Source organism: Neopsephotus bourkii, unplaced genomic scaffold, assembly GCF_033783945.1.
Source record: "Neopsephotus bourkii isolate Nb327-2 ecotype Australia unplaced genomic scaffold, CSIRO-AGI_Nbou_v1 NB_838, whole genome shotgun sequence".
Taxonomy (NCBI): Eukaryota; Metazoa; Chordata; class Aves; order Psittaciformes; family Psittacidae; genus Neopsephotus; species Neopsephotus bourkii.
In genome coordinates, this window is record NW_026901334.1 from 562,723 (window position 1) to 585,344 (window position 22,622).

The 22,622-nt window shown below is 66.4% G+C and overlaps 2 protein-coding genes across 6 annotated transcripts; both read right to left on the bottom strand.

Moving 5' to 3' along the window:
- Window positions 1-243: 243 nt before the first annotated feature.
- On the bottom strand, window positions 244-1,691 carry LRG1 (leucine rich alpha-2-glycoprotein 1). Its single transcript, XM_061355715.1, has 2 exons — window positions 1,517-1,691; window positions 244-1,429 (listed from the first exon to the last, which is right to left on the bottom strand). The coding sequence occupies exons 1-2, from the start codon at window positions 1,689-1,691 to the stop codon at window positions 369-371; spliced, it is 1,236 nt and encodes a 411-aa protein (XP_061211699.1). The 3' UTR covers window positions 244-368.
- A 460-nt stretch (window positions 1,692-2,151) lies between these two features.
- SEMA6B (semaphorin 6B) lies at window positions 2,152-22,397 on the bottom strand. 5 transcript variants are annotated; one of them, XM_061355771.1, is made up of 17 exons: window positions 22,266-22,397; window positions 9,854-10,005; window positions 9,165-9,294; window positions 8,866-8,926; window positions 8,709-8,771; window positions 8,325-8,426; window positions 8,126-8,216; window positions 7,932-8,051; window positions 7,752-7,840; window positions 7,109-7,326; window positions 6,869-7,000; window positions 6,166-6,315; window positions 5,400-5,594; window positions 4,598-4,738; window positions 4,307-4,384; window positions 4,068-4,126; window positions 2,152-3,972 (listed from the first exon to the last, which is right to left on the bottom strand). In XM_061355771.1, exons 2-17 carry the CDS (start codon window positions 9,969-9,971, stop codon window positions 2,999-3,001), a joined length of 2,721 nt encoding a protein of 906 aa, XP_061211755.1. In that variant the 5' UTR covers window positions 9,972-10,005; window positions 22,266-22,397; the 3' UTR covers window positions 2,152-2,998. The 5 variants fall into 5 exon arrangements, with proteins under 5 accessions (XP_061211755.1, XP_061211757.1, XP_061211756.1 ...); XM_061355773.1 differs by having other exon boundaries at window positions 9,854-10,002; window positions 22,266-22,354; XM_061355772.1 differs by lacking the exon at window positions 22,266-22,397 and adding an exon at window positions 14,114-14,132.
- Window positions 22,398-22,622: the final 225 nt, after the last annotated feature.

Below are 22,622 nucleotides of genomic sequence, written 5' to 3' on the forward strand. Positions count from 1 at the left end.
CCTGGATGGGGACAGGAACAGGCAGGGGACACGGAGAGAAGGGGACAGGCAGGGCTGGGGGATGTGGTGCCCGTCACTGGGGGTGCATAGGATGAAACACAGGAGAAAGCGCAGTGGCTCCAAGTGATGGCATTTAATGTGCTTCTGAGCAGTGGGGACAGGGATGTGACCCACGCAGGATGGGGACAGGGACGTGGGGCAGCCTGAGCCACGGTGGGGCTGAGGGGCACTGGGACAGGGACAGGGCACAGCTGCAGCCCGGCGCTCCCTGCCTCAGTTTCCCCAGGAGAGCTCCTTTGGGCTGGGGACAAAGCAGCGGGGAGGGAGGTGGCGCCCCCGAGTCCCTGCGGTGCCACCAAGGCCCTCACCTACGGGCCCGGCGGCTGCTGCCCGGCCCCGCTGTGCTCGCAGCCCCCGGCCCCGCTCAGCGCAGCCACCTCCTGCCCCCGGCGGTGCGCGGGGCTGGCGCAGCGGGTGTCAGCGGCGGCGCTGAGCAGCGGGGCCGCGCTCAGCAGCAGCTCCCGCAGCGCGCACCCGCAGTGCCAGGGGTTGCCCGCAAGGTCCAGCTCCAGCGCGGGGCCGGGGCCGGGGGGGGGCAGCTCCAGCTCCCGCAGCCGGTTCCGCGCCAGGTCGAGGACACGGAGCTGGCGCAGGGGGAGGAAGATGCGGGGGGGCAGCTCCCGGAGCTCGTTCTCCTGCAGGAACAGGAGGCGCAGGGCGGGCGCGGGCTCGAAGGCTGCGGGGGGCAGCGTCAGCAGCCGGTTCCCCTCCAGGTCGAGCCGCTCCAGAGCCCCCAGCCCCGCCAGCGCCCCCGGCGGCAGCGCCGCGAGGAGGTTGCGGGACAGATCCAGGCTCCGCAGGGAGCGCAGCGGGCGGAAAGCCCCCGGCGGCAGCTCCGGCAGCGCGTTGGAGCCCAGGTCGAGCCAGAGCAAGCGGGGAAGGTGCTGGAACCATGCGGGGCGCAGCGCCCGCAGCCGGTTCCCGCGCAGCACCAGGTGCTGGAGGCGGCGGCTGCTGCTGAAGGTGCCGGCGGGGAGGTCCCGCAGGAGGTTGTTGGTCAGGTCCAGGAGGCGCAGGGCGGGCACGGGGCGCAGCAGGGCCGCGGGCAGCGAGCCCAGGCGGTTGGAGGAGAGGTGCAGCTCCTGCAGGCGCGGCACCGGCAGCAGCGCGGCGGGCGGGAGCGCGGCGAGCGCCGTGAACTCCACGGAGATGGCGAGCGTGGTGCGGGGCAGCCCCGCGGGGAAGGAGCGCAGCGCGGGCTCGGTGCACACGAACCGGGTGGCGTTGGGCTGCGGGGAGCAGGGCGCGGCGGGGCCCGGCGGCAGCAGAGCCAGCGCCAGCAGCAGGATCCGGGCCGGTGCCGCCGCGGTGCCGCGCTGCGGGCAGAGGACAGCGTCAGCCGGGGCTGTGCGAGCGCTGCCGCTGCCACCTCACCCCACAGCGCGGGCAGGAAGGGGCCCCCAGCCCCATGTCCCCAGCCTGGACCCCACGCCCAGACCCCCAGCCCGACCCTCACCTTCCCAGCCATCCGGAGGAGCTCCCTGGGGACCGTCCGGTCTCCCCGGTGGCTGTGACCGGGGGGGATCCTGGTACCGGTTGGGAAATCGCTTCCTTCGCTGCCAGCCCGCAGGGTGCTGGCATCCGGGGCAGGGACAGGGCAGTGGCATCCCCGTGGCCCCACTGAGCCCCATGGCTCTTGCAGCACTGCCACCCCCTTCTTATACCCTCAGGGCTCCCAGGGACCCCAGCACCCATCACACCACGGTGCTGCACACCCACATGGGTGAAACAGGCACAGCATGGGATGGGTGCTGGGGAGCCCCATGGCCAAGCCCCATGAGTGGGTCCGTGGCATGGTCCATGGCTGGTGGCTGCTGCAGGCTGAGCACTGAGGAACTCGTTGCCTGGGAGAGGGGCTGGGGGTGGATTTGGGGGTGCTGGGGGTGTTGCCACGGCAACGGGGTGCATGGTGTGGAGGGGGTAAGTGTGGTTCAGGGGCTTTGTCCCCATTGTCCCCCTCCAACCCTTTCCCCCATCCCACAGCAGCCCCCCCCCCCCCAAGACCGGTGCTGCCCCTCCGAAGCCGGGGGGAGCTCCCGGGGGGGGGGGGGATCAGACGGTTCCGAGGCGGCAGCGGGGGGGGGAGTTGCCTCCGGTAAACGGGCGTTTATTGGGGCCGCGGGGTACAGACCGCGGGCGGCCGCATGCATGGCCGCGGGGGGGGAGGGGGGCGCCCGCCGCCCCCCACCCTATTTACAGCCTGCCACCCCCCCGGGGACCTGCCACCCCCCCCCCGGGACCCGCCAACCCAGTGTGGCACCAAAAGGGCCCCTTTGCCAGCAGAGAGTGGGTTCGGTGGGGACCCCCCAGCCCCAGCGGTGCCCCCACCCCCCGGCTGTGCTCTCCAGGAGGGGTTGATGGATGAGGTCTCCCCCAGACTGGCTCTGGGCAGGGGCTGACCCCAGGTTAGGGGTGTGAGTGTGCCCCATCCGCAGATATCACACATCTGGGGGCTCCCCCGCCCCACTGCACCTCACAAGTTCACCGTGTCCCATCACCACAACCACCGCACCCCCGGGCCGGGTGTCCCCAGGGTGCCGGCAGCACCCCTAAGCCCCCTTCTTGGGGTGCCTGGGTGCAGCTGATGGAGCCGAGGGGCTGCAGGGCGAGGGGCACAGCCCCACTCTTTCCTCGGCTGTGTCCGTGTCCATCCTGCTGCCCCCCAGGGATCCCCCTCCCAGGGTGCCGCATCCCTGGGTCCAGCCTGGGGAGGGGACGGGATGGACGGACCCCCCCGGGACCCAGGGCAAAGCAGCCGGAGCGTGGGGCACTGCCCCACTGCCAGCCGGGGACACCCCCAAACCCTACCCAGGGGGTGCCTGTGTCCCCCCCCACCCATGCAGCATCTCACCCCCTGCCCGCAGCTCTGCCCTGGCCACCCCTCCTTGTCCCGGGGGGCGCGGGGGGACACTCACACACACACACACACGCTAGGACCCTATTTCCCCGAGGGAGTCCGCTCCACGCCGTAGCGCAGGAGGTGCTGCAGGTCCGTCAGCGCCCGCGGGGGCCCGGTGCCGGCGGCCCGAGCCCCTGTCCCGTGTCTCCCGTAGGCGCCCTCGCCGCTGTTGAACGTGTGGTTCCTCTTGAGGTGGGCGCCGGCGCGGCCCGTGCCGTTGTTGGCGTTGAAGTTCAGCTGGTCAGGGTGCCACGGCGGCCCCTTGGTAAAGTCACCCCCTTCCCCGCCGGGTGCCGAAACCACCCTGCGGCGCTCGGGGCTGGGGTGCGGTGTGCCGGGGAAGTCACCGTAGGAGCTGCGGGGGGCACGGCGGGGGCCGGCGGGGGGGTGCTGCCGGGTGCGGGGCCCCTCTTGAGCCTCCCGACCCCAATGTCCATCCCCCGAGGAGTCGCTGAGTTCGGCCTCCAGCTCCTGGTCCACCAGGATGGCGTGGCAGGAGAGGGGGATGCCGCGGGGCGGGCGGGCGGAGCCGGCGTGGAGCCGCCCGGCGCCGGTGGTAGCGGATCCGCCGGGGTCCCGCAGCGCGGCGTTGATGATGTTGTGACTCTGCTCCCAGGTGCAGTTCTGGAGCGCTCCGGGGCAGCGCTTCTGCTGCAGCGGGGTCTGCTCCGGCGTGGGCAGCACCCCCGAGTCCAGGTCGTGCTGGGCGACCTTCCCCAAGTCCTTGGGCCACCCGTTGGGCATGAGCGGGGCCAGCAGGGCTCCGGGTTGGCCGCTGCGCGCCCGGCGCTCGCCCAAGCGGCTGACGCTCACCACGGACTCGCTGTGCGCCAGGATCGTCTCCTTGTCCTTGCGCCGCGCCAGCTCCTTGCGGTCCCGGTGCCCGATGAACCAGCACACGCTGAAGCCGGAGATGACGGCGCCGATGACGAAGGCGGCCACGGAGGAGATCACCAAGAGGTTCACCGACACCAGCCCGTCCGGCTCGTCCACGAAGCTCTCGGTCACCAGCCCTGGGGGAGGGAATGGGGGGACACAATCAGGGCACGGTCGTGGTGGGGGTCCGGTGGTGTCACCACGGCCCCGTGCCCGTCCCTCATGCACTCACCCTCGCACTCGCCCAGATGGGAAGTGCTGCCGCCGGTGATGTCCTGCTCGAAGGCCACCCTGGGGGGGACATTGAGGGGGGGAGGTGTCAGCTGGCCCCTAATGGGTGAGGGGGTCCCAGCTTGCTTCAGCCAGGGGTGAACTGGCTGGGTCTCAGCAGTAGAGGGGTGCAGGCGATCCTGATGCCTCCCCACACCACTTCCCCCAGCGTCCCCCCCACCATGGGCCCGGCAGCGTTACCTGGGGCTGGGCTCCAGGAAGATGCAGGAGCCCTCCGGTGTCCACCCACAGTAGGGATCCTGGCTCCCGAGGCAGTTCCTGGCAGGAAGCAGGGAAGTCAGGATCCCCCCCATGAGGAGGACAAGCCCCCGGCCCCCACGCAGGACCCTGGCCCTGCACCGTGCCTCAGTTTCCCCTGTGGGTGCTTCCAGCCGTGCTGAGCCATTCCCAGGCAGATCCCAGCACTGGAATGTGACCCCCCAGCTCCTCCCATGCCCCCCCCCATGGATCCCTGCCCCCCGGGACGCTCACTTCATGCAGCCCGAGTGCTGCTGGCACCGCGCCACCGGCACCCTGGCCACGCAGGGGGGGAAGGCCAAGAGCAGGGACCCCGCTGCCTTGTCCAGCTCCAGCCCCAGCAGCCGCCGCTCGTCCGCCGTGTCCTGGCCACACCTGGGGACAGAGCTGAGCGTGGCCCCGGTCCTGCTGCGCCCCAGAGGCTGGGCCAGAGGGGGGCATCTCACGCACCCCTGCTTTGACCCACAAACCCCTTGCACCCCTCTGACCCATCTCTTCCTTACATCCATCCATTCATCATCCACCCATCCATCATGCATCCATCCCTCCATCCATCCATCCACCCATCCATCATGCAGCCATCCCTCCACCCATCCATTCACCCCCCCTCCATCCCTCCATCCATTCATCCATCCACGCATCCATCCACCCATCCACCCATCCACCAATCCATCCATCCATCCATCATCCATCCATCTACCCATCCCTCCATCCATCCATCCATCCACCCATCCCTTCATCCATCCATCCACCATCCATCCATCCATCCATCCACCCATCCCTCCATCCATCCATCCATCCATCCATCCATCCATCCCTCCATCCATCATGCATCCATCCATCCACCCCTCCCTCCATCTCTCCATCCACCAATCCATCCACCCATCCATCCATCCATCCACCCGTCCCTCTCTTGCTCCCTCCCTCCATCCATCCATCCATTCACCCATCTGTCCACCCTTCTATCCATCCCTCCATCCCTCCACCCATCCATCATCCCTCCATCCATCCCCCTGTGTCCACCTCCTGCACCCACCTCCCAGGCTGGTAGGTCTCAAACTCCTCCAGGAAGATGCTCTGGCTGCCGGGGATGGCGGGCGCGGGGCTGGAGCTGGCGTTGGGCTGGATGAGGAACTTGAGGACGGTGCCGGTGCTGGCGCCCAGGAACACCACGGTGTGGTTGCCCCACGGCCCCGCCGCGGTGTCCACCACGATCTTGCGGAGCTGGTACCTGCGTGGTGTGAATGGAGCTGATGTCAGCGTGGGGAGGGGAAACTGAGGCAGGGCGGCCCGAAGGAGCGGGATGGGGCGCGCAGATCCCAAATGGAAACTACTCCACATCCTGTCCAAGAACCAGTCAGACCCATCCTGGTTCCCACCCATGACCCACCCCAAATCCCACTCAGGATCCTGACCACGTCCCACCTGCATAAATCCAGATTCCAACTGGGATCCTGCTCAGATCCCACTAAGGAACCAGCCCAGATGCCCCTGATCCATCAGCAGGACCACAACTGGTTCCCAAACCCAGCCCTGTGTCCTGGTTCTCATCCCCACATCCCTGTCCCCAGCCCCATATCCTTGTCCCAGCCCTTGCTGGAAGCAGTGACTGGATCCATTCCCATCAGCAGGAATTAAGGCAGGTTTCATTAGGATGAGACAATCTCGACTGCAAAGCTCATGGGATTTAGCTGGTCTCCTGATGCTGACATGTGTGTGGCTCCAGCAGCACCCAGCAGCACCCCTTAGCACCCCTTAGCACCCTCCAGCACCCTCCAGCACCTCCAGCACGCAGCACCCACCGGCTCATGGTGCGCAGGATCCAGGGTGCGTTGCCCAGCGCCGGCACCGCCTCGTCCATCAGAGGATGCGTCTTGACGAAGTTGAGGATCTCATCCGGGAAGGAGCTGGAGGAGTTGTAGCGCATCCCGGGGGAGGCGCAGCACCCGGGGCTGCGGCCGGGCACGGCTCAGTGTCCCCAGGGCCGTGATGGAGCCCTGTCCCCATCATCATCCCTGTCCCCATCATCATCCCTGTCCCCATCATCATCCCTGTCCCCATCATCACCCCTGTCCCCATCATCATCCCTGTCCCCATCATCATCCCTGTCCCCATCATCATCCCTGTCCCCATCATCATCCCTGTCCCCATCATCATCCCTGTCCCCATCATCATCCCTGTCCCCATCATCATCCCTGTCCCCATCATCATGCCCATGCCCATGCCCTGGTCACTCCTGTCCCCATCCCTGCCCTGTCCCCATCACCATCCCTATCCCAATTATCTTCGAATCATGCTCATCCCCATCCCCACCACCCTTCCTGTGGGTACCAGCCCTGATCACTCCTGTCCCCACCTCTGTCACTGTCCCCATCCCTGATCTTACGCTCACTCCCATCACTCTCCCTGTGGGTACCACCCCTGCCTGTCCTCGTCCCCATCCCTGTTCCCATGCCCCTTCCTGCCCATCCCAGCCTTGCTGCCCCCATCCCTGTCCCCACTCACCGGGGTTTTGGCACCATGTCCTCGGGCACGGGCGTCCAGATGGACTCGGGCGACTTCTGCTCCCGGAAACGTCCCTCGAAGACCGCGGCCACTTGGGTCATGTCGAAGGCACAGACGGCCGACCCGGGAATGCTGCAGGGACACGGGCATGGGGTGAGCCCCCCAACCCCTCCCCATGTCCCCTCCTGCTTCCCAGCCCAGCCCTGGGGTCTCGCCAGGGTACGAGGTCCAGGCTCCAACCTGTTGGCGGGCGTGGAGAAGACAGCGAGCACCACGGGGCGCCCGTCCAGCTCCAGGATGTCGGTCACGGCTTGGATGACGTTGAAGTAGAAATGGGAGTCTCCCGGCACGGAGCAGTTGAGCCGGGCCTTGAGGAAGGACGTCCACTGCTTCTCCAGCACCCGCTGTGAGCCCCCCATGTCGTTCTTGCACACCCGAGCCACGCGGGACACCACCACCTATGGGGTGGAAACCATCGGCACCCGGAACCCAGCCCTGGGATTGTCCCTTTATCCCTGCTCCCAGCATGGATGTCTCAGGCCACCACGGGGATATAGAATAACGGAATCAGAGAATGGTTGGGGTTGGAAAGGATCTTGAGATCATCCAGATCCAACCCCTGCCAGGGCAGGGACCCCTTCCACTGGAGCAGCTTGCTCCAAGCCCCTGTGTCCAACCTGGCCTTGAGCACTGCCAGGGATGGGGCAGCCACAGCTTCTCTGGGCACCCTGTGCCAGCGCCTCAGCACCCTCACAGGAAAGAGCTTCTGCCTTATCTCCAACCTGAGCATCCCCTGTATCAGTTTGAACCCATCACCCCTTGTCCTATGGCTGCAGTCCCCAGTGAAGAGCCCCCCTCCAGCACCCACCCACACGGATGCCACCTTCTCCAGGTAGTTGAACTCCATGGCGATCTCCCGGAAGAAGAAGTAGACGTGGCTCCTCCATTCCACAGCATGCACAAAGTAGGGCTCTGTGGGGACAGGGGCAGGGTCAGGGATGTCCCGGGACCGTGTGCCACATCTCAGCATGGCACTGGGTGGGCACCGCGCCGGGGGAGGCACCTTTGAACCACTTGGAGTCGTGCTTGACGGTGCGGAGGGTCGGGCTGTCCCCAAGGCTGCGGTAGATGACGGCGTCGATGGCCAGGAAATCGGTGACGGTGGCGGTGAAGAGCATCCCCCCTGCGCGGAGAGGGGTGTCAGGGGGTGCGGGCAGGGGCAGGGCGCACAGCACCCACCGTGGTGCCAGCACTGACCTGTGAAGAGGGCCACGTTGGCGTGCTTGGGGTCATAGGGACACCGCGCCATGCCACTGATGTTGTCCCCGACGGGCTCCAGCGTGTCCATCTATAGGGGTGAGACAGGGCCATGAGCAGCGCAACGGGAGCACCCCTGCGCACCCAGACACGGGGGGGTCCCACGGGGGGGCCCTCCTGGTGGCCACCGTCTACTCACGCTGTAGTTGGCGCACACCGGGTTGAAGGCGTTGGTGCCGCAGACAAAGAGCAGGTTCTTGCTCCGCACCAGCAGCACCTTGATGAAGTTGCGGCACTCTGCCTGCGCCGGCGAGAGGGCACCGTCACCCCCAGCGCCCACAGACACCCCTGGGTGCCCCCCCCTCGCGAGGGGCTGGCTGGGGGGGGGGGGTTCACCCCAAAATGCTGCTTATGGCACCTAACGGTGGATTTGTCGCCAATAAATCACAGCCACTGGCAGGGAGGTGACACCGGGGGGGGACACACATAGGGGGTGACCTTGTCGGTGTGATGTGGGGCATGGAGGGTGCTAGGTCCCCAGCCAGGGGGTGTCTTATAGGGTGCAGACCCCCTCACCCCATACCTCGTGTTTCCCCTTCATCCTGCAGATGCTGATGTCGTGCTGGTTCGAGTGCCATGTCAGCTTCTGGGGGGCAGAGAACACAGTGTGGGGCTGGGGAGAAGCTGGAAGCCCCCCCCTCAACACCCCAGTGTCCCCCCATGTCCCCAGGGGCCCTTACCCGGTGGTAGCGCATCTCAGTGGCTCCGGTGGGCTCCAGGCTGACGCGGTAGATGTTGTCCCTGGGGAGGGGGCACGGGTGTCACCACCCTGCTGTGATGCTGATGCACCCCTCAGCCAGGCATGTGGGGGGGGTGCAGGATTTGGGGTGCTGGGGTGGGCATTGAGCATCACCAGGGCATGGACAACCCCAGCAGCACCCCCCAGGGTGCCCCAGAGCAGATACTGGGGAGCCCCAAGGTCCCATTTTGGGTTGGGTGGGTGCTGGGTGCCCCCCTCAGTGGGGTGCTGTGGTCAGACCTGTCCCCGATGAAGAGGGTCCTGTTGACCTTGAGGATGCGCTGGATGTTGAGGCGCGGGGGGCCCCCCACATCGGGGCCGGGTGAGCGGCTCGTGCCATGACCCACGAACACGGGGTAGTGCTTCACGTCTGGGGGGGCACAGGGGGGCACACGCTGCAGGGGCACCCACACATCACCGTGCCCCTGGGGAGCCAGGGTGGCCCCTGAACCCAGCCCTGCCCATGGGTGCCCCCCAATGCCCTCACCCCAAAACCCGTTCCCATGGGTGCCCCCTCCCAAACCCGTTCCCATGGGTGCCCCCCTCCCAAAACCCGTTCCCATGGGTGCCCCCTCCCAAAACCTGCTCCCATGGGTGCCCCCCAATGCCCTCACCCCAAAACCCGTTCCCATGGGTGCCCCCTCCCAAACCCGTTCCCATGGGTGCCCCCTCCCAAAACCTGCTCCCATGGGTGCCCCCTGCCCTCACCCCAAAACCCGTTCCCATGGGTGCCCCCTCCCAAAACCCGTTCCCATGGGTGCCCCCTCCCAAAACCCGCTCCCATGGGTGCTCCCCTCCCAAACCCGTTCCCATGGGTGCCCCCTCCCAAACCCGTTCCCATGGGTGCCCCTCCTGCCCTCACCCCAAGCCCCCATCCCCTCTCCATGCCCCCCCTTGCGCCCTGGCCCCCACCCCGGGTGTGCACTCACAGTCCGGGGGGGCCACAGCGATGGGGCCGGGCTCCTCGGGGAAGGTGCCTCGTGCCGCCCCCTGCACCCAGAGCAGCAGCAGCAGCACCAGGGGGGCGCGGGGGGGCGGGGGCCTCATGGTGTCCCCCGGCGCGGGCGGGCACCCACCGCTGCTGTGGGAATGGGCAGAGGTGGGAGGGGGCAGCACCCGCGCCCCAAGCCCATCACCGCGGTCTCAGTGCTGGGTGCTGGGCTGGGGCCGGCGCTGAGGGGCGGGAGCAGGATGGGGCTGGGCTTGGCCATGGGGAAGCGGAGCCGTTCCCGATGGAGGAATTTCAAAGATGCTGGGAAAAGCGGGCGCTGTGTCCCGGCACCGGGGTGCCCCTGCCAGCACCCCAGGCTGATCCCAGCTCCCTGCATTCCCGTAGCTTCCCAGAGTGCACCCGTGCCGGCCCGGCCACAGAACATAAACCCATTAGAAAGGCACCGGGAAAGAGGGGGGACACTGGGAAAGGGGGAGCATTGCCAAGGGGTCACCCACTGGGAAACGGACGGGACACCAGCCCTGAAACCCCTACAAACACAACTTGTTTGGGAATAACAGCAGCAGGGGCCCAGCAGAACCAGTCCTGGCCCCTCATGAATCAGGGCTCCTTAGGAAGGCGGATTATTCGCCCCCCCCCCAATATGATATTATCTTATATCCAAATCCCATCCCTTTCCATAGGGCTCATGCTGGATTTTATCTGCTGTTTGGGATAATTTCCTTTAGAACATACCCAATGCCAGTAAGCACGGTGGGGCTGGGGACATGGGGACACGGGGACACAGGGACACGAGGATGCAGGAACATGGGGACACGGGGATGCAGGGACATGGGGACACGGATGACAGCCCCAGTGCCACCCCCCCGCCACCCATCCCTGTGGGAATAGGGCTCAGCAATGAGCAGCCAGGCAGGAATTCCATTGATCGGCAGCTCCATGAGAGCGGCTGCGATCGAACCGTCGCCCTCCCGCCACCACGCCCCTGTGGGCACCGGGGACGGTGACATTGTGTGGGGCTGGGGGTCACGGTGCCCGGTGGGGAGGCTCAGCCCCAGCCCCAGCCCCAGCGCGGTGCCACCAGCCCCGGTGCCAGCCAGCACCGACCCAGCCTCAGGGGACGTCTGACCCCGACCCGGCTGTGTCACAGCCCCTGGGGACAACGGACCCTGTCCCTTGGTGGCCTCCCAAGGACTACGCTGGGCCGGGATAACCAGCATGGAACGGGATAACCAGGGTGGAACGGGATAATCGGGGTAGAACGGGATAATCGGGGTAGAACGGGATAATCGGGGTAGAACGGGATAATCGGGGTAGAACGGGATAATCGGGGTAGAACGGGATAATCGGGGTAGAACGGGATAATCGGGGTAGAACGAGGTAACCAGCGTGGAACAGGGTAACCAGCGTGGAACGGGATAACCAGCATGGAACAGGATAACCAGGGTGGAAAGAGATAACCAGCGTGGAACGTGATAACCAGCGTGGAACGGGATAATCAGGGTAGAACGGGTCCATGGAAGAGCAAACCGAGCCTCAAACCCGGCACAGCTGAGTAAAACCGTGACCCAGCCACATCAACCAACCCAGAGGTTCGGTGCTGCTGCCGAGTCCGTGCCAAGGAGCGGGGTACGGGGGGGATTTGTCCCCCAGAAGAGGGACAGGAGCCGTTTCTGGCACAGCGAGCACCGGTCCGGCACCCATCCGGATGGCGGTGCTGTGCTGCGGGTCCAGATCAGCGGGAGCCGCATCCCCTGGGCAGCAGCTGGGAATCCCTGGGGTTTAGGGCATTCGTTGTGCCGGAGCTGCTCCAGGAAAGCCATTAACAAATGAATCGCGGTCACTGAAGCCTCGGGGGCTTTCACCACCTGAGCTGAACTCGGGGCTCCCCCAGAGTGTGGCCCCCATCAGCTTCCCCTTGTGGATGCTCCGCACCCAGCCTCATCACCCAAACAAGCCAACCCCTCCTTGGTACCGATGTCCCTATCCCAAACCCATCAGATTTAAGCATCCTGTGGCATCCCCAGGTGCCGGAGTGAGGGGGAGCTCGGATGGACACCCCATAAAGCAGCCTTAAGGGAAGGGCTCGGCGCATATCAGCCTCTTGAGGCTCCACCACCGTTTGGGCTGCAGGGAGGTCTTGTTGCCTCCGGTGCCCGTAAGCCCCAGGTGGGGGGGCTCCGGTGTCACTGTGTCCCCCCACCGAGCCCGCACGGTGACAGGGAGCGGGCGCGGGGTAACCGGAGCCTCCGGCACCATAAATACCGCCGATTGTGCGGGCAAAGAAAAGGCAGCGGGAACGGGGGGGGGCCTGGAGGGGAGGGGGACACGGAGGGGGCCGGTGACACACAGGGACCCATTCATGGTGGTGGCGGAGGGCAGGGGACGGTCCCCGTGCGCGTCCCCAGCGCGGTGCGGGGAAACTGAGGCAGGGGTGAGGATGGGGCAGGGTGCGGGCATGGGAAGGGTGCCCCGGGGGGAATGGGGGGGGGATCCGGCCTGGGTGCCTCTGCACAGCCTCGGCCATGTCCCTTGTCCTTGTCCCCGCTGCAGCGCCCTGCTCCCTGCCTCAGTTTCCCAGCGTCTCCCCCCGTATTTCCCAGTATCCCCCTGCATTCCCGGGTCCTTTCTAACGGGTTTATGGAAGCACACACAGCCCCCCCCATGCACACAAAGCTTTGGAGCTGGAGGGGGGGGTGAAGCCTTGTCCTCCCCCTCCACAGCATCTCCCTGACCCCCCAGCACAGGGATGGAGGGGGGGAGCCCCCCCAGTTCCTCCCCCCTTCATGCTGCAATTCCAGAGGGAGCGATGAGCCCCCTGCTATTTGTGGGGGACGCTGTCCCCTTCCCCGGATGGGAGCCCTTCCCAGTGGCATCAGGGCACGGCTCCTGCCCGCACCCCCCCCCAGCACCCCACTCTGCCCACCTGAGCTCCTCCGGCCGCCTCCTGCTGTCCCCACTGCAGGGTGTCCCCATTGTCCCCCCCCGGCTTGGAGAGGGGGTCCCGGATGCCTCAGTCCCATCCTGGGGGTGCCCCGACGGCGCTGGGGGCTCCGGTGTCCCACGAGTGGCTCAGCTGTCCCGGACCCCCCCATGGCCCCCCCATGGGAAGGTAGCGCTGATGTCACCGTAACCGGAGCCACCACCGACACCCCCCCCCCCCAGCAGCTGTCACCGCAGCCGGGGAGCGAGGGGGGGGCACCCATGGGACCTCCCGGGCGGCACCGCCGCGATGTCCCCTCCCACCACGGAGCCATGAACCCAGCCCGGAGATCCCCCCGTGCCCATGGGGGGGACGCAGGCACCGGGGTGTGTCCCCCCCTCGCCCTCACCTGCACCCCAGGCTGATCCCAGCTCCCGCATTCCAGCACTGCCGGGACGGGCACAACAAGAACCCATTAAAAGGCACCGGGAGAGCGGGGGGACAATGGGAAAGGGGAGGGGGGGGGGCATTGATAAGGGGACACTCCCTGGGAAATGTGGGGGACAAGAGCCCAAAATCCCTAAGAACGCAACTGCTTTCGGAACAGCAGCAGCAGGGACCCGGCACGGCCAATCCCGGCCCTTAATGAGCCAAGGCTCGTTAAGAGGGTGCTTTACTCGCCCCCTCCCCTATGGTATTATCTCCTATCCAAATCCCACCCCTCTCCATAGGGATCATGCTGGATTTTACCCCTGTTTGGGCTCATTTCCTTTAAAAACCCCCAGCACCAATAAGCAATTCAATATGCTAATGAGGTCCTTATAAGCAGCATTAATTAATTAATTAGAAAGCCCCCATCCCATCACCAGTTTCCCCCCGCAGTGCGCTGGCCTCTCCCCAGAGCATCCCAATGGGAGGGACCACAGAGAGGGTTGGTGGTCATCAGCAGTATCCCCCCCCCCCCAGCTTGCCATGGGGACCCCCCCATCCCAGCTGCCACCACCGCCGGGGCTGGGGGGGCTCAGCCCCCCCCCGGTTTCCGTTGTGGGGCCGGTTCAGATGGCAGAGCCAGGAAGCAGCTGTCCCCATGGCGGGGACAGAGCAAATGTCACCCCGGCCACCTGGCCCCTGCCATGGGTGTCCCCCCCCGCACCACCACACAGCACCCCCAAGGGGGGGCACGGGGGGCAGCACCCCCAGAGCTGGGCCTAGAGGATGGGGGGGTCCGCGGGGGGGTGAGGTCCCCATGCAGGTGACAGCGATGCGGTGCCAGCAGCGTGGAGGGGGGGACACAACACAGCACCCCCCATTTACCTCGGTGCTTCAGGGCCCGACAGCGGCTCAGATGTCCCCCCCCGGGCCTCCCGCTCCGGTTACCGGCTCCGCTTACAGCTGCCGTTTATAGCGCCCGTCCCCTCCCCACCACCGTAACGCCCCCCCCCCCCCCGCGCAGGCGTCCGGGTCCCCAGCACCCAAACGGGGTCTGCCCCCCGATGTGGGGATGGCGGGGACCCCCCCCGGTCATTAGGGGCGGGTTGGTCCCCACAGTGGGTGCCCGGGGGTGACGGGAGGCACGGGGCCAGTGACCGCCGGGTGGCACCCATGGGTGCTGGTCCCTTCCACCAGGCCAGGCGGTGCTGCATGTGATTTGCATGTTAAATACACGTCACCTGCATGTTAAATACACGCCATCTGCATAGGTTTCCTATGGAGATATCACTTCATGCCATGGAGGGGACAGGAGGCTGGTGAGGGGGTGCTGCCCCCCCCCGTTCACAGCCCTTATCCCCTGTCCCCCCCTCCTGTCCTGCTGGTCCCCCCAAAGCACTTGTCCCTTCACACATCCCCCCATGTCCCTCTTGTCCCCCCCAAAGGCTGTCACCCTCCTTGTCCCCAATGGGACACATCCCCCTGCGTCCCTCCTGTCCCCCCAACACAGCCCAAAGTCACACATCACCGGTGTCCCCAGGGACCCCATGTCCCCAGGGTGCCCTGTGCTGAGGGGGCAGAGGGAGGCAGCTCCTGCTTCAATCCCAAGAGCCAAACCCGGCCCCACACGGGCAGCCCTACAATAACAAACGGGGACACGGAGCCCCAGCATGAGCCACACGCACCCGCAGCGCCCCAAACAGCACCCAAACCAACCCCAATGCTGAGAAAGCGACCCTACAACAACAACGAACCGGGAGGGAGCCGGAGGAGGCGCCGGGAATGAGCGCTCAGCCCCTCACCGTGGTTTAAGCCTTGTTCACGTTCAGGTGATGGGGTTGTGGGGTCATTGCCTGCGGTCCCCGCTCTGTCGCTGTCCCCAGCATCTCCCCTGGGTGCTGCTGGCCCTGGGGACACCAGGGACAGGGCTCCAGCGTGCCAGGAGGTGGGAGGTGATGCTGGAGCGTGGGGCACAACACGTGAGCTTCACCCGGCTCCATCCTCATCCTCCTCCTCCTCCTCCCGGTGGGGTCACCGGTGCGATCCGGCTCCATGCCGTGGTTTTCCAACCACCGGGAGCCAGCAGCATCCTGAGCTCAACTGAGCTGCTGGATGCACTAGGGGCAGGTTGGTGCTGCTGGATGTGGGATGGGATGCAGGCTGCAAGGTGGGATGTGAGATGAAGGCTGTGGGTTGGGATGCTATGTGGGATGCAGAAGAGGATACAGGAGGCAGGGTGTAAGGTGGGATATGGGATGCAGGCTGGGATGCAGGATGAGATACAGGATGCAGGATGGGGTATGGGATGCAGGATGCAGGATGCAGGCTGGGATGCAGGATGCAGGCTGGGATGCAGGATGCAGGCTGGGATGCAGGATGAGATACAGGATGCAGGATGGGGTATGGGATGCGGGATGCAGGATGCAGGCTGGGATGCAGGATGCAGGCTTGGATGCAGGATGAGATACAGGATGCAGGATGGGGTATGGGATGCGGGATGCAGGATGTGGGCTGGGATGCGGGATGCAGGATGCGGGCTGGGATGCGGGATGAAGGCTGGGATGCGGGATGCAGGCTGGGATGCGGGATGCAGGCTGGGATGCGGGATGCAGGCTGGGATGCGGGATGCAGGATGCAGGCTGGGATGCGGGATGCAGGCTGGGATGCGGGATGCAGGCTGGGATGCGGGATGCAGGATGCAGGCTGGGATGCGGGATGCAGGCTGGGATGCGGGATGCAGGCTGGGATGCGGGATGCAGGATGCAGGCTGGGATGCGGGATGCAGGCTGGGATGCGCGATGCAGGCTGGGATGCAGGATGCAGGCTGGGATGCAGGATGCAGGATGCAGGCTGGGATGCAGGATGCAGGCTGGGATGCAGGATGCAGGCTGGGATGCAGGATGCAGGCTGGGATGCGGGATGCAGGATGCAGGCTGGGATGCAGAATGCAGGATGCAGGCTGGGATGCGGGATGCCAGTGGCGGTGTGGAACAAAGGGCCATTGTTCCCGGCGCTCCCAACGCCGCCTCCCGCTCTCCGAAGGTCAGGTGCTTCCTCGCTGCCCTCCAAACAGCTCCTTGTTCTCCCGCCAGCGCCGGCACAGCCCGAGCGGCCGCTGTGCCACCAGGCCACACTGCCATCACCACCGGCACCAGCACCAGCACCAGCACTGCCATAGCCACCGACACCAGCACCACCACCAGCACTGCCATAGCCACCGACACCAGCACTGCCATCACCACCAGTACCAGCACCACCACCAGCACTGCCATCACCACCGGCACCAGCACCACCACCAGCACTGCCATAGCCACCGACACCAGCACTGCCATCACCACCGGTACCAGCACCACCACCATCCACCATTGCCACCGGCACCGCCACCACATGCTCCCAGCCACCAGCACCACAAAGCCCCTGCAGGATGGGTGACGATGTCCCCATCCCCTGGGCGGCCCCACCAGCCGTGTTGGGTGTCATGCGTGTGCAGGCACGTGTGAACCGTGTGTTACATGTGTGGGCACCAGGTGTCACATGCGTGCTGGTGCAGCAGCAGGGGGTGTTGTGTGTAGGTATGTGTGCACCATGTGTCATGTGTGTAGCTGGTGTGTGTGTGTGCACCACATGTCCTGTGTGTGCAGGTGTCAGCGTGCACCGTGTCCTGTGTGCATAGGGCACCACACGTGTGCAGGTGTCTGTGCACACAGGGGGGGGTTGTGCACACGTGTGAGCACACACATGCCTGCGCATGGGGTTGGTGCATGTGTGCACGCGTGTGCATGCAGCTGCCATGTACATGTGTGGTGCATGTGAGCGAGGCTGTGCCGTGCACCCCCCACCTCACCGGCCAGAATCCGACCCTGCACAGGGCAAGGATGGATCCCGGATGGATCCCGGATGGATCCCGGGTGGATCCCGGATGGATCCCGAATGGATCCTGGATGGGTCCCGGATGGATCCCGGATGGATCCCGGATGGGTCCCGGATGGATCCCGGATGGATCCCGGATGGATCCCGGATGGATCCCGGATGGGTCCCGGATGGATCCTGGATGTATCCTGGATGGATCCTGGATGGATCCCGGATGGGTCCCGAATGGATCCCGATGGATCCTGGATGGATCCCGGATGGATCCCGGATGGGTCCCGGATGGATCCCGGATGGATCCTGGATGGGTCCCGGATGGATCCCGGATGGGTCCCGGATGGGTCCCGGATGGGTCCCGGATGGATCCCGGATGGATCCCGGATGGGTCCCAGATGGATCCCGGATGTATCCCGGATGGATCCCGGATGGATCCCGGATGGGTCCCGGATGGATCCCGGATGGATCCCGGATGGGTCCCGGATGGGTCCCGGATGGATCCCGGATGGATCCCGGATGGGTCCCGGATGGGTCCCGGATGGATCCCGGATGGATCCCGGATGGGTCCCGGATGGGTCCCGGATGGATCCCGGATGGATCCCGGATGGGTCCCGGATGGATCCCGGATGGATCCCGGATGGATCCCGGATGGGTCCCGGATGGATCCCGGATGGGTCCTGGATGGATCCCGAATGGATCCCGGATGGATCCTGGATGGGTCCCGAATGGATCCCGGATGGATCCCGGATGGGTCCCGGATGGGTCCCGGATGGGTCCCATCTCCCAGCCTCCCATATCAGCTGCTAAACGCTTCCCAATTTCCTGGCGCTTTCTGTCGATGTCCCCGGCAGGAGATGATGGATGGGGCTGGTCACAAAAGCCACTTCTGTTCCCACCGCCCAACCCGGGGCCGGATCCCGTCCCTCCGGGGCGCACGTGGGTGCTGCCGCTGCTGCCTCTTCCCATCGCACCCAGCTCCATCACCCTGCATTGGGGCACAGGAACGAGGGGGGCTCCCACCCCCCTGTCCTGGTCCCCAGCTACTGCAAAGCCACGCGCTCCGTGCCTCAGTTTCTCCACTCGGTGCCCAGGTGCATCCACAACCACTTTCCCCCCTTTGGATCCATGCAGCCCCAAACCCGGCGCTGAGCCGTGCCGCCCCGCTGCCAGGTTTGATGGGATTATCCCAGCAGGCAGGATTACACAGGGAAGAGCCGGGGATTAGCCACAGCGCATCGGCATGGTGCTGCCACAGCCACAGCCTGGCTGCCAGCAGGCTGAACTGGGCTGAACTGGGAAGGACTGGACCAGAGGTGTGAAACCGAGCCCAGGGTTGGGATCCCCTGGGACCTCCTCTGGGGAGCAGTGGCTTCGCCAAGCGCTGTTTAATCCCCGGCACAAGGAGACGAGAGGGAGCTTTCCCCCCTCTTTATTTTTGTTTTAATTTAACCAAATTGTAATTAAATAGGGAGGAAAATCCTGTTAGCACAAGGCGGCCCCACTGGGAGCTCCCCCGCGCCAGACGACTGCTCCTCCGCTCCTCCCGCCTTCCAAAGGGAAGCGAAACCTCCAGCACCCCTTGCATGGGATGCAACCGAGGCCCAAAGGTCCCTTGGGATGAGCTTGGGGGTCCCCAGGGCCATAGGGTCCCCTCTGCGCTGGAGCTGAGCACTGATGGGGATACAGCAGCATCCTTTTGGGTACCACGCTCCGGCAGCCACCTCCATCACCACGCTGGGGATGGAGGGATGGGAAGAAGGGATCTCAGATCCCTCCAGGATGCGGTGCTCCGGATGCTGATGGTGATCGGGTGCCAATGGGTTTAAGTGGGTGCCACGGCACAGCCCAGATGGAGCTGGGCTCACTCTTGGGTTTCTTTACTACTATTTATGCTGCCGAACACGCACCGGATGCCGCTGCACCGGCACCACCACAGAACCATCCCACCCGGGCCCGTGGCAACGCGCTCGCCTGGCACAGCCGGAGATGCCAGCACAGGGAAAGCCACAGGGCCAACGCCACGCTCTGTGCCGGGAAGGCAATGCCAGGGAACGGATGCGGTGCGGGAGATGCTCCGAGGGGCCGGCGCAGCTCAGCCCGCTGCAAAATCCAATCGCATCCAAACTGGCAGGTTTAATTAAAACTATTTGAGCTGGTCTAAGGATACAAACTGCATCCGGCACTGCAGCAGGGATCCGCATCCAGCTCCGGTACCCGGCGAGCAGCGCGGCGGCGCTGGGCCTTGTGGCCAGGCTGAGCCCCACAGCACCAGCACGGCAGAGCCTGTGGGAAGAGCCCTGCCAGGAGCCACTGGTTTAACTGGGAACCAAGGCATTGTGGGTACATGTACGGAGCAAGCAAGGGAAGCTGAGTGGGATGGTGACACCGAGCCTGGCATCACCACCCTGCCCCATGGCATCACCACCCTGCCCCATGGCATCACCACCCTGCCCCATGGCGTCACCACCCTGCCCCATGGCATCACCACCCTGCCCCATGGCTTCGTGCTCCCGGAGGGTGGCAAAGTTGCTGAAACACTGGATTGGGGAATTTGGGGTCCCCAAAGCCACCCCCCCCAGAAGATGGGGGCAGCAGTGCCACAACGAGCAGCACAGCCACACGCATGGACACGCATGTACAGCCATGCACACGCATGTACAGCCATGCACACGCATGTACAGCCATGCACACGCATGTACAGCCATGCACACGTGTGCACGGCCACCACCTCCCAGGGATTGGGGTTGGTGATTTCTCTTGGTTTATGGGATTGGCAGTGGGAAGTGGCCCTGGGGGGGGGGCGCTGCCCCCCAGCACCCTCCGAGCCTGAACCTGCCCCCCCGCAGCCACGTGCCCCGGTGCCAGCCGTGACCCAGTTCCGCATCACCCCGGGGATGCTGCAAAGGGGGCATCGCTGCTCAGCACCCCCCTGGCTCTGCCCCCCCCCCAACAGCACCCACGGGCGCACACCCGGGCACGACGCCTCCAGGGCCCTGGAACCCAGGGACCGATCCTGCACCCTCCCTGGGGGGCTTGGAGCCGGAGCTGCTCCCTGCTGCCACCAGACCAGGCCCTAAAGCGCGGCTGGAATTGCCGGGGAGGGACACACAGAGGGGGCCCCCCAAGCCAATGCCCCCCCTTCCCCAGTGCAGTGGGGTGGGATGGGGGGGTCTCAGCCCCCCTCCACCTCAGCCCCAGGGCAGCCCCGGAGCAGGATTTACCCTCACTGGTACCTGAAGGGACTGGGATGGGGAGATCCGGGGGGGGGGGGGGTGACAGCAGTGCCAATGTGCCACCATTGCCCCCACCTTTCCCAGGCACTGGGGACAGGCAGACCTGGGTGTCCCCACAGGGGGGTCACTCGCAGCAGTTTGTGTGTCCCCATCCCCCCCCCCGTGCTCCCCAGGGTGGGTGCAGCACCCAACACGGGGGGGGGGGGGCACCCATCTGCACCCCCCCCGCTCACGGCCTCATCCAGCAGAGGGGAAACTGAGGCACGGCGGGAGGCAGCGCTCACCCAAGGTCACCCCGAGCCGATGGCACAGCCCCGTGCCCCCCCCCCCGCTCTTCTGGGGGTGCTGAGCTCCCCTAAAGCCCCCGGTACAGGGACGGGGCTCCCCACTCCCTCCTGCCCCATGGGGGGGGAGCTGGGGCTTGGGGGGGTCCAGCACCCCCATTGCTCTGTGTTATATGGGAGTGATGGAGACCAAGCCGGGGGGGGGGGTCCGAGTGAGGGCGACAGGGCAGGATGTGGATGAGGCTCAGCACCCCCCCGTGTTATTTGAGGGTTACCCCCCCCCAAGTCTGCAGACGGCGCAATGGTGCTGAGCCCCAAAAGGGAGGACGGGGCCCCCCTACCCCACAGATGCTGCCTGCACGGGGCTCCCCAGCTCTGTCCTGACATGGGGGCTGCCAGCCAGCACCCCCCCAGCATGGGGGTGCCCCACTTCTGCCAGGTGACCCCTGTACCTTGTCCCCACAAGTATCAGCTCCATCGAGACGGAGCCAGGCACCCCCATGATCTGGGGGGCTCTTTGTCCCCCCCCAGCCCTACAGGGTTATGGGGAGGGGGGGCCCTACCACCAATCATCCCAAACTGAGCCCTCGCTGCTCCCCACTGCCCTTTTGGGGCTGTATTTCCCGGACCCCCATTTCAACCCATCCGGCCCCCCCATCCCAGCAGAGGCTGCACTGGCTGGGGGGGGCACACACCAGCTCTCCCCTTTTCCTGCTCCTCCCCCCCAAAAAAACAACAGGCTCTGGCTGCTTCCCGAAGGAGCAGTGGAGGCAAAACGGAGCTCAATGAAGCACCCCCCCCCTTCCATCTCCATCCTCCCAGCTCGAAGAGGCCCCCCCTGCCCCTCAACACCCCGCGCCCATCACCGTGTCCCGGGGCTGGGGGGTGTCAGGGTACCGGGCCGGGATGCTGATGGGTGGGATGGGGATGTGGAGGGAATGGGGAGGGGGCGAGTGCGGGATTGAGGTGCTGGGGGGGGGGTTGAAAGGTGCTGGGGGGGTTGTCGGGGTGCTGGGGTGAGGAGAAGGGCTCGGGATCGGCGTCCTGGGGGGAAGATGGGGGTGCGGGCTCAGGGATGGGGTGCGGGATCAGGATGCTGGGAAGGACCAGGCGGCTGGGGGGGACATCAGGATGCTGAGGGGGGCGAGCAGGGTGCAGGATGAGGGTGATGGGGTGGGCCGGGTGTGCGGGGGGTGCCGGAGGAGGGCGGGGGGGGGAAGGATTGGGGTATCGGGGGGGGCCCCAGGAGTGCTGGGGTGGGGATGGGGATGCAGGATGGAGGTGCTGGGGGGGGGGGGCGGTGCAGGGGAACCGCAGGGTGCAGGGATGGGGGGCAGAGGGGTGCGGGCTGGGGGTGCTGCGGGAGCCGGAGGGGTCGGGGGGGGCCCCTCCAGCCCGTGACCCTTCAAGGTTCCGCCCGCTCCGCCCGGAGAGCCGCTAACAAAAGCGCCGTTCCCAATGCAGCAGCCGGCGGCGGCGGGAGGGGGGAGGGCTGGGGGGGGGGAGCACCCCCTTTTCCTCCCATTTCCCCCTCCTCCATCGCTGCCCCCCCCCACCACCGGGGAGGGAACAAGCGATGGGGATGGGAAGGGGACAGCGGGGGGACGGGACCGAACCGCATGGCTCGGGGGGGGGCTGGCACCGCCGCGCTCTTACCTCGACGTCCCGGGGGGATCCGAGGGGGGGGCCCGGGGCACCTGCGCCCACCGGCAGCGCAGCACGGCCCGGCCCCGCTCCGCTCCGCTCCGCGCCGCCGCGGCGGGAGGCGCCGGGGCACCGGAGCCCGGGCGGGGCGGGGCCGCGGGGTTGAGGGGGGGGGGTGGGAGCCGGAGCCGGAGCCGGAGCCGGAGCCGGGCCCGCCCGGGGGCTGCGGCTGCACCGGGGCCGCTCCGGTACCAGCGGCGCTGGAGGAGCCGCCGCTGCCGCCGCTCCCGGAGCGGCTGCGCCCCCCGCCCTGCCCCCGCCCCGGGGAGGCGGCTCGGCCCGGCCCGGCCTCGCGAGGAGGGGGAGGAG